Source organism: Passer domesticus, chromosome 18 (assembly GCF_036417665.1).
Source record: "Passer domesticus isolate bPasDom1 chromosome 18, bPasDom1.hap1, whole genome shotgun sequence".
Lineage (NCBI taxonomy): Eukaryota > Metazoa > Chordata > Aves > Passeriformes > Passeridae > Passer > Passer domesticus.
Window position 1 is genome coordinate 9,705,238 of NC_087491.1, and position 13,874 is coordinate 9,719,111.

At 49.8% G+C, this 13,874-nt stretch overlaps 1 protein-coding gene across 7 annotated transcripts in view; it reads right to left on the minus strand.

Moving 5' to 3' along the window:
- VAV2 (vav guanine nucleotide exchange factor 2) overlaps nucleotides 1-13,874 on the minus strand; it is a 119,220-nt gene that overhangs the window by 40,319 nt on the left and 65,027 nt on the right. For all 7 annotated transcript variants that reach the window (XM_064394114.1, XM_064394110.1, XM_064394112.1 and 4 more), the window contains exon 3: nucleotides 5,748-5,806. In XM_064394114.1, coding sequence (XP_064250184.1) covers nucleotides 5,748-5,806 — 59 coding nt within the window. The remainder of the gene's footprint in view (nucleotides 1-5,747; nucleotides 5,807-13,874) is intronic.

The following is a 13,874-nucleotide window of genomic DNA, read 5'->3' on the forward strand; positions in this document are numbered from 1 at the left end:
TTTCAACACGTTATCGCATTTTTAAAAACCCCTCATGTACCAATGCCTCACTCAAGCAAGAGAGACGATTTTCTCCTCACTTCAGCTCCACACTGATGAGAACAGATGGATAAAATCAAAAGGGGAATCCAGAAATGTCTTTCTTGAAAAGAAAGGAATAAAAAAGAGCCAAACCCTGTGGGGTAACAGTACAACCAACCAGTAGGGAATGAATCCCCCAAAAAAAGACCTGGGATGCTTCCCACCCAACAACATCCTCACACTGGAAATCACCTGGTGAACACACAAATCCTGCAATCCCCGTTTTTAACCTGCAGCAAAGCAGCACAAGGAGATCTTTCAGCACTCTGAGTTTTTCTGCTGCACCTGAGCAGCTGCCATCCTGTGAAACGTGTGCCAATAAAAATAAATAATTACCAAAATGGACCTTTCTGTTTGACTCCAGCACACCCCAGCCAAGAGGGGCCCAAGTGTGCAGCACAAACCAGCTCCAAACAGCCCATCCTGAGGGCCACCAGCAATCCCTTCCCCAGGGAGGAGCAGAGACACCTGGGCTGTCCCAGAGCATCCAAATGTCCCTCTCCAGGCACTCCTGTCCCCATCCCCCAGTGCTGGGAGCCTCCAGATCCCCTATTTCAGACCAGCTGAGCCTGGAGCCCTTCTCCATCCTTGGAGCATCCTTGGGGATGAGCTGCATTTTGGGAAGACAGAGGTGCTGGAAAGGTCCCACATGACACAGGGGTGGCTGAGGGAAGCACCGGTGACACAGAGGTGACCCCAAACCTGGAACTCTTCTCCATCCTTAGGAATGAGCTGCATTTGGGGAAGACAGAGGTGCTGAAAAGGTCCCAGTGTCACAGTGACACAGGGTAGGCTGAGGGAAGCACCAGTGACACAGAAGTGACCCCAAACCTGGAGCCCTTCCCCATCCTTGGAGCATCCTTGAGGCAAGAGCTGCATTTTGGGAAGACAGAGGTGTTGGAAAGGTCCCACATGACACAGGGGTGGCTCAGGGAAGCACCAGTGACACAGAGGTGACCCCAAACCTGGAGCCCTTCCCCATCCTTAGAGCAAGAGCTGCATTTTGGGAAGACAGAGGTGTTGGAAAGGTCCCACATGACACAGGGATAGCTGAGGGAAGCACCAGGGACACAGAGGTGACCCCAAACCTGGAACCCTTCTCCATCCTTGGGGCAAGAGCTGCATTTTGGGAAGACAGAGGTGTTGGAAAGGTCCCACATGACACAGGGGTGGCTCAGGGAAGCACCAGGGACACAGAGGTGCCCCCAAAGCCCAGCAAGCCCCACCTGAGCCCAGCCAGCAGAGCTGAGCTCATCAGAGCTGTGTTCATGAAGCAAAGCTGCTGCAGGGAGGGGACAGAGAAGCTGCCTTTGCTTTGTGAGCAGATGCTTGTGGGGTGACCTCAGCATCCCCCCAGCCTACAAAGCAGCCGTGCAGGAAAACATGTCAGGGATTTTTTTTTTTTTTTCAGGCTCTCTGTGAGGATACAAACTTGCCAAAAAAAATCTGTTAAGAATGTTTTTTTTTTTCTTTTAGCGGGAGAGGAGCTGCTTCTCAGCCAAGGATTCTGCTTATCAACAAATGGAGGAGCTTTAAGGTGACTCCTAGAGGTTTGGTGGTGTCAGAAGAAACAATCTCCACCTGACCTCCTGCTTGTGGGGTTTGTGCTGAGCTTCAGAGTTTGTGCTGGGGACCAGTTCCAAGCCTGGTGCCAGTTCCTGGAGAGCTCTGCAAAAACACCAACTGCACCTGTAATTTCCAGACACAGATCCTCCCCCAGCCTTCTCCATCCACTTTACAGCAACACTTAAAGTGTGTACAAGGAAAACACAACGGCAGTAAAAGAATAATGGGCAGAGTGCAATTGCAGAGAGCTGCTGGCAGGGAATAAAACAGGCCTTGTAAAACCAACCTTCAGGAGAAGAGGTGCACTAACAACCTCCTCATCAGGAGACACTTGAGGACTTAATTGTTAGTGCCTTTAATTGCTTGCCATTTTCACACCCAGCTGGATCTGCCTCCCATCCCCAGGAGCAGGGGGAGCAGAGACCTAAATCTGATCTGCAGGAAGCCTGAGCATGCTGGAGAACCCTTGCAAAGGCCATAAAAAAATCTTCCCCTATCTCCCTCTTCTCCTTCAGGACAGCCAGGGGAACATCCTGATCAGCTCCAGCTCGTGCCGCCACATCTTCTGCAAGAAGTGGGGTTTGCTGGTGGGATTGATGCCTTAAATTTTTGTTTTTATATTTTTCAGGTTCTGTGTCCTTCCCTCCACGGCCCAGCCAAAGCATTGCCACTGCTCCTGTGAGAGAAAACCTCCTCTGACAGCCAGGATTCACCCTCCTGCCCGTCTGCAAATGGTTTTAATTGTCTTTTATTAACTGTGGTGCCTTCTGAGGACAGTCACCGAGAGGTTCAGTTCACACAGAAAGGATTTGCTCAGATTTAGGGCCTCCACAAAGGCCTCTGAACATGCAAACCCCTTCCTGCCCTCAGCTGGGCTTTGCTGTGCACACATGAAAAATGCATGCAGGCAGCACGAGCCAACATCCCTGAACCTCCTGCTTTGCCTGCACAACTCTGCTTCCAGGACAAACACAGATCTCTGGGAGATGAATAAACACGTGCCCCCTCCTCTGCTCAGAACTCCCCTTCAGCCCCCAGAGCACGAGGGGGATGATGGAGCCCAGGATGTGCCACAGGCAGCAGGGGACAGCCCTGCCTGTGGCAGGAAAACCTTGTGGGAAAACAGGGGAAAAAAAGCTTTAAGAAAATAATTATAATCCTGGTTTATTGGAACCTGCAACAAGAAGTCTTGTTGTCCTCCAGAGAGCTGAGTTTGCTCAAGAAAATCTGGAGTGAAAACTCGGGAAGGGAATGAAAATTCTTGCTCCAAAGGCCAGGAGAAGCTTTGCATGACATCCCTGTGCAAGGAGCACGCTGCTGCAGAATCCTGCAGAATCCTCCAGGCTGCCTGGGAAGTGCCAGCCAGCGTGGGAATGGGGTAATGGAATTAGGGCTGCAGTGGAAAATCCTGACTGCATAATAAAGGCTCCTTGTTCAGGGATGGAACTTCTCCCTGGAAGTGCTGACAGTCCTCCAAAGAGATGGAGGGAAGGATGAGAACCAACAACAAATCAATCTCCTCTCCTGAGCAGTGAGGATCTGCTCTTTGTCCCTGTGCACAGCCCTTTGGGACAACAGAGGGATCAAAACCCCACCAAAAGCTCCCGTCCCATCAGCACAGAGCCTGCCTCCTGCAGGATTTGTGGGAGCAGCCCTGGGATGGGGACAGGGCAGGCAGAGGATGGTCACAGCAGGGCTGTGACTGCAGCTGCTGCACATTAGGCACATTGCAAATGGAACCCTGCACTCAGGATGGAGTTTTTGCCCTGTTTTTGCTGCTTGTTTCTTGGAAGAAGCACTCTGTCAGCTCCTCAGAGCTGCCCTGATAGCTATCTGCAGGACTCTGGGAAACAGGGCTCCTCTGCCAAGGCTCCTGTAGCCAGAAATTATTAAGACAGAAAGAGTGATTTCTTTTTTTTTTTCACTGAACAGCACACAAGATTGATTTTTATTTTTCTCCACGCCATGAAACTTATTCAAGGACAAGGAACAGGCTTTGGGATTTATTTCACTGTTAATTTGCCTGATCCTGATTCTCAGACCCTAAAATAGGGATTGGAGCAGAGCCACATTCATGCTGCGGGGCTGAAGACCACACAATCCACCCAGCATCCAAATTTCACTCTATTTACCATGTATTTAAGCACTGTGCCTAAGCCAACAAGATTTTTCCCACTTCCAAGGGAAGCAGCTTCACTGGGAGAGGGAAGAGGATGGACCCAACGAGCTGAGGGGCAGTGGTGGCTGATGTGAGCAGTCCCTTCAGGCAGCCAGAGCTGCTGCTGGTTCCCACAAGATTAGATTAATTCAGATTCATTCATTTGAGATAAGTTTCTGCCATTGAGGGGTTTGTGATGGTGCAGCAAGGAATCACCTAATTTAAAGGAAAGAAGATGCAGCAATGGACAAAGCCAGGGCTCTGTGGCTGCAGGGGACAGTGGGATGGGAGGGAACACTCCCAGGAGGGTATTTTCCTGGAATTACAGAATTCATTTCTAGTCTGTTCTATTTTCCAGCTAAAGGAGTGACAGCATTTTCTGTTCCTGCAGAGCTGGAGGAGAAACAGGGTTAATACACAGGAAAACAGGGTTAGAAGCAAAGGCTCACTAAGCTCTGTGCTATTCTTGTGTAATTATGGTGCCAAAGGCTTCCAAGATAAAGGATTTTAGTGGGAACTGTAAATGCCAGTTGTAAAATGAACGAGAAAAAGCCTCATGCCCACAAGAACAGCAAAGCCTCCCTTGTCTCTGCACTCCAGCTATGCCAGCCCTCAACACACCCAACAGGGGCTCAGCCAGAGCCTTCCCAGGGGTGGCAGCTCCTTCATCCTCTGAGCTGGATCCAGGACCCCCCTCCCTGCCTTGGGAAAGGCTTTGCCAGGGGGTGACCCCTGGAACCCTCCCGGTGATGCCCCAAGACTTAAACCAGCCCTTGCCAAGGCACTGCAGGTTGTGCACGTGAATCCCCCAGCCTCCAAACCCCCTGGATGCTCTTCTCCCTTAAAACAAAAACCACTGCAGGCTCCTGCAGGACTCAGGGCTATCAGCACAACAAACAGCCCTTAACTCACAGCACATCTTTCTTCCTCAAAGCCTCGGCCCTGCCTCTCCCCCAGCCCTGCTGGGATCTGTGTTTAACAGATGGGAAGGCTCTGAGCTGGTTTTACACGTGAAAAGCTGTTCCCCTCCAGCAATCTCAGCGCAGACAAGGCAGGGAAAATATGTTCCAACAGTGGGAATGGTGGCAGGGGGTGCTGGGGGTGGGTGGCAGGGCTGGGAGTGGGGCAGGGATGCCACCCATCCCTTCATCCTGGCTGTGCCTGGCTTGGGATTCACCACAGATCCCCACCCAGAACAGCAGCAGGAGAAAATCCAGTGCTGTGGAGAAAATCCAATGTGTTCTGTAGCTGGGGGGGGGTGAAAACACACCCGCTCCCTGCCCAGAAAAACGAGGAGAGGTAATTTAGGCTGCAAACTCATCCCTGTTATAGCCGTGGCCCTAATGAGATGTTCCCAGATTAATAATACAAATGCACTCTAACAAGGAAAGCAATTGCAAAGCAATTTTGCAGGGAGCTGAACAAAGAGCAGGATAACAGCTCTGCTTAATAGGGGCTGTCTGCTGCTTTTAATTCCTTCTGCACTGCTCCCCCAGAGGAGGAGCAGGCAGCACACCCCGGCTGCAACCCTGCACTGTCACCAGGGATGTGCCTGTGACACAGCCAGGGGACATTTCCCAGCTGGTAGGGGCAGAGAGGTCCCTGGGCTCTCCTGCACAGGGGCAGTGGGGACAGTGGGATGATGCCACAGCTCCTGGCACTGCTGGCTTTCCTGGGATCCCTCGTGGAGTTGAGCAAAACCTCCAGCGAGAGACCCCAAACCTCACCCTGCTGCCCTGCCCAGCACGCACAGTGCACACAATTCCTCATGTTTTCACTTATTTCATCTGAAACTATTCCTGCCTGCATCCCAAAGGCACCCCTGGTGTCTGTTTAACTCCATTATGTGCAGCCTCTAAAGAGTCTGATGTGATTAAACACAAGGAATATGGAGACGGGGAGAGAAATGTTATTTTAAGGCATCATATTGAAAGGATCTTACCTAATTCCTTTGGTTTGAGCAATACTGTGGAAGGAGAGCCTGGATACTGCAGAGATCACCTGGAAATGAGAGAAAAAAGAGGCTGGTGTGCTTACTGAGGACACAGGAAGGTTTGGTGGGAACCCAAGGACCCTGGGCTTGAAGCTGCACCCCACTGGAAGTGCTCCAGTCCCCCCCATCAGTGCCACAGTGTCACCAGCAGGGCTGGGAGCACACTGCCAGTGCAAACCCTGCTTTAGGTTCCACCACTGAGCACAAAAGACATTTAACCCTCAAGATATTACTGAACAGCTTCATCCGAGGAAATTCCAGCCCCACTCTCATTTAATGAGCCCAGACCTGCCCTGACAGGTTTTATGCCACACTAAGAAGCATTGAGAAAAACCTCTTACTTTGTGTTTTATTACAAAAGGATTACAACTCCTTTCTTGTCTCTCCTCACACAAAATGATCTTATTGAGGCAAACTTGCCAAGACTGAGCAGCTCTGACTCCCTGCAATTCAATGAAGATGCATCATCAGTTTGTCAGAGGTGGGTGCAGACCATCGCCCTTTTCTGGCAGAAAACAGCCAGGAGTGATTCAACACCAAAATATTCTCATCAGCACTGCAATCAGAAGCAATAAAACCACCAGGTTTTTCAGAAGAACTCCCATTTTTTGATGGAAGTTTTAATTGCTATGGGGAATTTTCGATGAAGAGGAACAAAGAATGGGTTTGAGGTAGATTTAAGCTGTGTTTTACCCTTGTTCACATTCACCATTTCAAAGCTGGAGTGATAAAAACAAACCTGTTATTTTTGGACTGGGATGGGACATGGATAAAGGGCTTCTTGAGAGGGCTCCATGTGTACAAGCCCAAGCCCTGGGGGCTGCTGCTGCCTGGGGCTGCCCTGCATCCAACCCTTCCCCAGGGTTTTTTATTCCCTTTATTCAGGAGTTTTACTTTGGGATGCTCCCCTGCTTTGCTGAGCCACCTCCACACCACCCACCCAGGGACCACAACCCTGGATTTTCTGCTGGGATGAACTCAGAGCCACATTTTTATGCCAGGACATCAATGAGAGCCCCATCTCAGACCATCCACACTTTTGCAACCTTCATCTGTCCCATTTTTCACGTGCCATGAATGCCAGCCTGGCTGTCAGCTGCTGGTGCCCCACATGTGGAGCCAAATCCACAGCAGCAATCAAAAAACTGGGAAATCACCGAAAAAATGTGTGCTTTTCACATGGAAAACAGGGAAGAGAACATCCCTGGAAGGCTCCAGGGCTCAGCAGGGCACAGAACACCTCGAGTGGTACCTGGAACACCCAGCCCAGGGCACAGAGACTGGAAACTCCCCTGGCACCCCCAGCCCTGCTCCAGGGGGCTTAAAATAGTACCAGGGAAGCCCTAGACTGACTGAATGAGTCTCTTCCATGCTCTATTTTTAGCCTTCTGAAGTAAAAATCCAGTTTATGAATCAGACAGTGCCACCGCGGGGTTTGACTTCCAGGGAAATTTAAGAGAAAAGCTCCCTGTTCTCCTCAGCAACAAGGCTCCCTTTGTTCTCTGCTGAGCAGCCCCAAGCTCTGCTCATCCTGGCACATCAAAGCCTGGGCGCTGCTTCCAGTCAGGAGCCAGCACAGCCTGGTGGGGATCCCAAATCCATGGATCCCAAATCCACGGATCCCAAATCCACTGATTCCCAAACGCACAGATCCCAAATCCATGCTCAGGTGAGAAAATCAGGAGCCAGCACAGCCCAGTGAGGATCCCAAATCCACTGATCCTAAATCCACAGATCCCAAACCCACAGATCCCAAATCCACGGATCCCTAATCCACAGATTCCAAATCCTCAAATTCCAAATCCTCAGATCCCAAACCCACAGATCCCAAACCCACGGATCCCAAATCCACGGATCCCAAACCCACAGATCCCAAACCCACTGATCCCAAATCCACACTCAGGTGAGGAAGTGAGGAGCCAGCACAGCCAAATAAGGCTCCCAAATCCACTGATCCCAAATCTGCTGATTCCAAATCCACGCTCAGGTGAGAAAGTGAGGAGCCAACACAGTTGAGTGGAGATTTCAAATCCACTGATCCCAAACCCACAGACCCCAAATCCACACTCAGGTGAGAAAGCCAAGCCACACAGAGTGAGGGTTCAAGCACAAAAAGCCTCCTTGAAGCATCTCTAGAAGGACTATCCCAATATCAGGAATATTTTTCCCAATATCTCCTAAGAACAAGACAAGCCCAGTGCAAGGCCAGCTCCTCACAGCTCCCAGTCCCAGCCAGGGAAGTGTTTAAGGATAAGTAATCCTCTCAATTTCAACAGGATTAAACAACATTATTAAAACTAACTCAGCCCTTAAGTGTTTGCTAAACTGTGTCTCATTTTCCCTGTAAAACAGCTTCTTGTGTGCAGGCAAAGCCAGGCCTGACTTCTGGCTCTGGTGTTAGCTCAGGATCTGCCCCACACCCCCAGGGCAGCAGGAGGGTCCCTGATCCCAGCCGAGGCTTTTCCCTGCTCCTGGAACACCAGGACACACCAAAAGACCTAAAACAGATATTCCAACCTGCCCCTGAACACTGCAGGGATGGAGCAGCCACAGCTTCTCTGGGCAACTCTGCCAGGGCCTGCCCACCCTCACAGCCAGGAATTCCTTCCCAATATCCATCTAACCCAAATCCCTGTCAGTTTAAAGCCATTTCCTCTTGTCCTGCCACTCCAACCCTTGACAAAAGTCACCCTCCAAGCCATTTGAAGATGTTGTTTGGAAAACTATTCTCTTATCTGTGCATTTTTCTTCAGGAGATGTAGGGCTGTGGGTTTTAACAACAGGGGCTTATGCAGATTATTGCTATTATTATTACTTCTTCACCCATTTCTCAATGCAATTTCCTCCCTGGAAACTGCATTCAGCACACAAAATTACCATAAAAGCTATATATAACATCCCACTGACAATAAGATGGCAGGAATATAAACAGGAATATAAAGGTACCACATGCAGGTGATGCACAGACATTTTTCTCTCTACCAGTGACCTGCAAAGCCTTAGTGGGGAAATTTCTGGTGGTTTTGCCATGACAAGTGAGGGATGCCCTTCACGTTCCTGAAATTCCAGTGTGCTTTGTATTTATTTATGGCCATGGGTTCAATCCAACCACCCAGCTGATCATTTACTGAGCAGAGAGATGATTGCTGAAAAGAATAACACCACAAAGTGAGGCACGAGCCCTGCAGGTGACTTCAGGTTTAAAAAGGCCTCGAGTTCTGCACTTCATGGGAAAAAGAAAGAAAACAAAAATAAAATAAACTAATCAAGACTCAAAGTGGGTTCCTCACACTCACTGGTCATTTTGGAAAACAACAGAGTAAAGAAATGGGATTTTTGTAAAGAATTTAAAAAACAAAACACAGTAGCCACACTACTTCAATAAAAAATTCACCACTTTTCTTCTTTACTCCCAACACTTTCCTTTTAGGAATTACAGATTTTAAAATAAACCAAACCCAGAGAGAAAATAAATTATTATGTTCACTCCTCTTCTACTTCCTCTGGCATTGTTTATGGCTGATGGTATCTCTGAGCATCTAGAAAACTCTAAAATAAACTTTTTTTTTATTTGAAAAAACAAACTGACCCAGCTGGGCTGGAGAACACTTTGCATAGGAGGAACTTTCCAGCTCTGGGCACTCCAGGAGTGACCCTGGGAGAAGGAATGAGCTGAGGGCTCACAGCCAGCACTGAGCATTTCCAGAACAGATTTGCTTCTGGAAACAAACCAGGAGCTCTGCCCAGCACTGGGCAGAGATTTCCCTGTGCCACCTCTGCACATGCCCTGCCAGGGAGAGGGGTTTTCACAGCCTGCAGTTACAGGGACTCATTTTCTGCTTTGCCCCTGAACTCACAAAGGGCAAAACAAATCCTCAGGCCAAACATCCCCAGCCTCAGGCAGAAACTTGACCCCAAAATCAGAGACAAACTGATGGTATCTCTGAGCAGCCAGAAAATTTCTCAAATAAACTCTCTCACGTCTGAAAAAACAAAGCAGCTGGGCTGGGGAGCTCTTGGCATGGGAGGAAGGCAGAGATACCACTTCTGAGCTGGATGATGGCACCCCTCAATCAAAACACCGATGGGAACAGTCCCAGGGACAGGAATGCTCAAAGAAAAGCAGTCCTCAGAGCAAGGAGGATTTCATCCAGCTGCCTCCTGCCTGAGGTGCTGCAGAATCCTGGATTTTCTCCCTCTGGAGCACGTGGAGCTCCTGTTTGCCCTTCTCCCTGCACACCTGCATCCCTGTGCCATGGTTTGGACCTTGGCTGGACCAGCCTGGGAATGCAGAGCAGCCCAAAGTGTGAGAGGAACACAAACCACGACCTGCTTGCTCTGCCTGGGACCTCGGGAAGGCTGACCCAGAACAGAGGCTAGGAGCAGTTAAAGAATAAAGCAGGGATTTATTAAAAGCCTCAATGGATCCATCTTGGGCAGCACAAGAGCCCAGCCAGAGCTACACCCAAGATGAACCAAAATGGTGACAAAAAGGACACCCAGTCACAGGGCCTCTTAATTTATCAGCTCTGCTCTATTTGCATATTGGAGTTCATTGTCCAATTCCAGCTTTAGCCCATGCAGTCCCATCCTTCTTGTTTTCCTCTCTTCGGCTCCCTTACAAGGAGAAGAACAATTTGTGTGGATTTATGGCTACTGCTAGAAAATCTCTGCACTCTGTCACACCACCATAAGTTACCCAGGTGCACACACCCCATCTCCCATATTTAAGGCACAATTTGTCTTTTCCCATCACAGACCAGCTGAGAAGGGAAGGGAACACTGTCACACATTTTTGGTGTCCCAAACCCCTATGTCTGTGTGTCAGAGGTGTCTGTGCTCCTTTGTCCCACCTGGCCAGGGGCAGGGCAGGTCCCTCACCTTCCCAGGACACAGAGAATATCCAAAGGCAACAAGAGAAGAGGCAAAGCAGCCCAAAACAGAGAAAGAGCCACAAACCAGCCCAGCCACAGCCCCGCTCCCTGCTCAGCTCCAAACACAGGAATTAATGCCCTGAAACTCCAGCGCCTGCTTTGTGCTGCTGAGCTCCTCTAATAAAGAGCAATAAAGAGTTATTCTGCTCCTTAATGGGCTCTCTCCTCCACCACGGCTGCTGAGCCACTGCCTGGCTCAGGACTTTTATTATCTCTGTGTGATAGCAGCGACTGGAGCGAGGAGCTGCCTTTGATGGGACTTTAAAAGCCTCAGGGGGGAAACCCAGCGGGTTCTCAAGTGAGCCAACACCAAAGCAAGAGAGATGAGCTGGGAAAGAGCCTCCAGCTGAGCAGGGCACAGAGACTGATCTGATGGCCCTGGAATAGTGGGAGCAATGAGCTCAGCAGCACCCATGGGTGATGGATGTGCTCCCTCCAGATTGAAGATATTACAAAATTGACTCTTAAGGAAAAAATAAAATCCAGCGTGTAAGTGGAGAGGGCTCGTTTGCATGGCTTTGTGATGGTTACAAAAAGAGCTTGTCCTTTGGGAAAGGAGGGTGATGAGGCAGGGGGACTGGGCTTTTTCCTGCAAATCAGAGCGGGGAAAACCACAAACAAAGTGGCTTGGCTTGGAGCTTGGCTCATGTGCCTGGAGCAGACGCTCAGGTGAGCACCAGGCAGAGCTTCTCACTCCAACACAGCCCCTCTGCTCTGTCCAGCTCCTTCCCGTGCCCCCAATTAGCCGTTCCCTAATGAACCTGGAAGGGTGCCCAGTGCTGAGCAGCAGAGGAGGGGGCTGGAGCGTGGGAAGGTGTGAAACACGAGGCAGGACGTGGGCGCTGACAGCTCCGACCTCGCCGAGTCCCTGCTGAAAGCCACCAAGCTGTGCTGGGCGCTTGGCCCGGAAAGAGGGGCAGGAAGGGGGGAAAAAGGCAAAAAAAGAATCCTTAAAAGCATTTAATTAGCTTCAAATGGGTTTACACAGGTAGTCTGCAAAGCCTGAGCTGCCACAAGGACTCCTCGTGCCCAGGTGTGGGAGCACAGGGAAGGGAACACCAGCAGGACAGGTGGTCCATGATGCTCTGCATGGATCTCTGCAGGCTTTGGAGAGCCTGGAAAAGGCTCAGAGCCCACCCCATGTTAAGAAGGGTGGTTATAATTATCATATCTGTGCTTTCCATGGATGTAACAACCAGGAATATTCAGGGGAAAGGGTCCTGCAGACAACTGCTGACCCCACAGCACTGATGCAAAGGGATAGGATAGACAGACAACCCTAAAAATGGCCCAAATATTTGTCTTATGCCATAGGGAACACCAGGACAGGCTAAACTTTGTCAGAAATCACCTGCTCCTGCTAAACATTTGAATTCAGTCAGATTTAATTAAATTTACTCCTCAAACTGTGAGTCAGCTGCTCCATAACCTCATCCCCTGCTCATCCTAAAGGGTTCCCGGTCCTTCTCTGACCCCAGCCCATAACTCAGAGTGCCCCAAGTCAGGCACTCAAGCAAAACCCTCTTCTTGTGACCCAAAAAGAGCCACCCCAACAAACTTTTCCAGGGAAAAGCCCCTGCCAGAGGCACCCAAAGTAAAGAACTGCTCAGGCAGAGCACGGAAAAGGAGCAGCTCACATTAATTCCTGGCGGTAGAAGGTGAGGCTGGGGCATGGCTCTGCTCACAGCTGCCACCTGGGCTGTCCCCATCCCTGACATTCTGCACTGCACTGGCACAGCACACCCAGAAAAGCTGTGGGTGACCCCAGGAATTGCTGAAGGAGGCTTGGGGCAACCTGGACTAGTGAAGGTGTCTCTGCCCACAGCAGGGAGAGGGACAAGATGGGCTTTCATGTCCAAATTCTGTGCTTTTATCACTCCATGACCAGACTCCAAATTAAAAAGCTGCCAGCCCAGCCAGCACACCCCATCCCAGCCCTTTCATCAGCTCCACCTTGAGATATTCCAAGTGAATTCCAGACTAGGGGACTTCCAAGGGTTCCTTGCATGCTGAAAGGAGAGGCTCTCCTGCAAAAACATCCCCCCCTCTCCCCCGGTATTGATTGGATTTGTTGGAACAGATGGAGAAAACAGCTAGTCAGATGCAAAACATGGATATCCAAACCTGCTTCCAAGAAAACGGCTTTAATCTGTATTAAGTTTAATCCCTTTCGATCAAGGCCTGGGATGTAAGCAGAAAATATTTCAGATTTTCACATACCTTTGGGTTCCCATTTCCTCTTGGCTCCAAAAGGGAGCTGGGAGGTCAGAGCAAAACACATGGAGCAACAAAAAAGAAAAAGCTTTAGGAACATTTTGCATGTGCAGGAGAAATTGGAAGCATCCATATGAAACCAATCCACTTGCACAAAGAGTAATTTACCTATTGGAGAGAGAGAGAAAGAGCTCAAAATTCTCCTTGCCTGATTTCCTTCATCATTATCCCAGGTGCTAAAGGAAAAAATGCAGCTGTGTATAAAAACAACACAAAGGAAAGTGTTTAAAAGCCTTTTTTCTTTGCATTTTGTAGAGTTCCCAATTTCTGGAAGGGCCACAGCCTCCAGGTTTCCCCAGAGAAGCTGAAATCCCTTCCAGCGCCAGAGCAGCAGAGCGGGTGGGAGATGCACAGCCCATCTGACCAAGGGCAGGTTTGTCCCTCCCTGCCACACCCAGGGGAGTGTGGTTTGGGACTCACCATCCCACTGGATGGAAATATCCCACTTCAAGGGAGGCACCTGCAGTTTAACACTTCACAGGCTGCTGTGGTCCAAGCCCTGAAGCTTCTTCATTGCCCCATGGTACCTGCAAAGCATCAGCTCTGCCCCAGGGAGCCTCAGGGAAGCCAAGTCCCTCCTAAAACCCCCTGCAGCAGCAGCTTAACCATCCCAAGGCTGTTTGAGACCAGCTGTGTTTTACAGATCAGGAGAAAAACTCGTTTGAGCTCAAAGGAATTCCTGTAATTCCAAGGTACACAAAAGAGGCAGGAAGCAAACAGGGGTGTTTTAAGCGCACTGTAAAAGGCAGCTTTTAGAATTTGCCTGGGATTTGCTGCTTTGATTTGCTCAAAACCTGGCACTGCTGTGTTTGCAGGGATGGGAGACCTTTCCCACTGAAGTTTCCTTCCCTGCAGCTGCTCGGAGTCG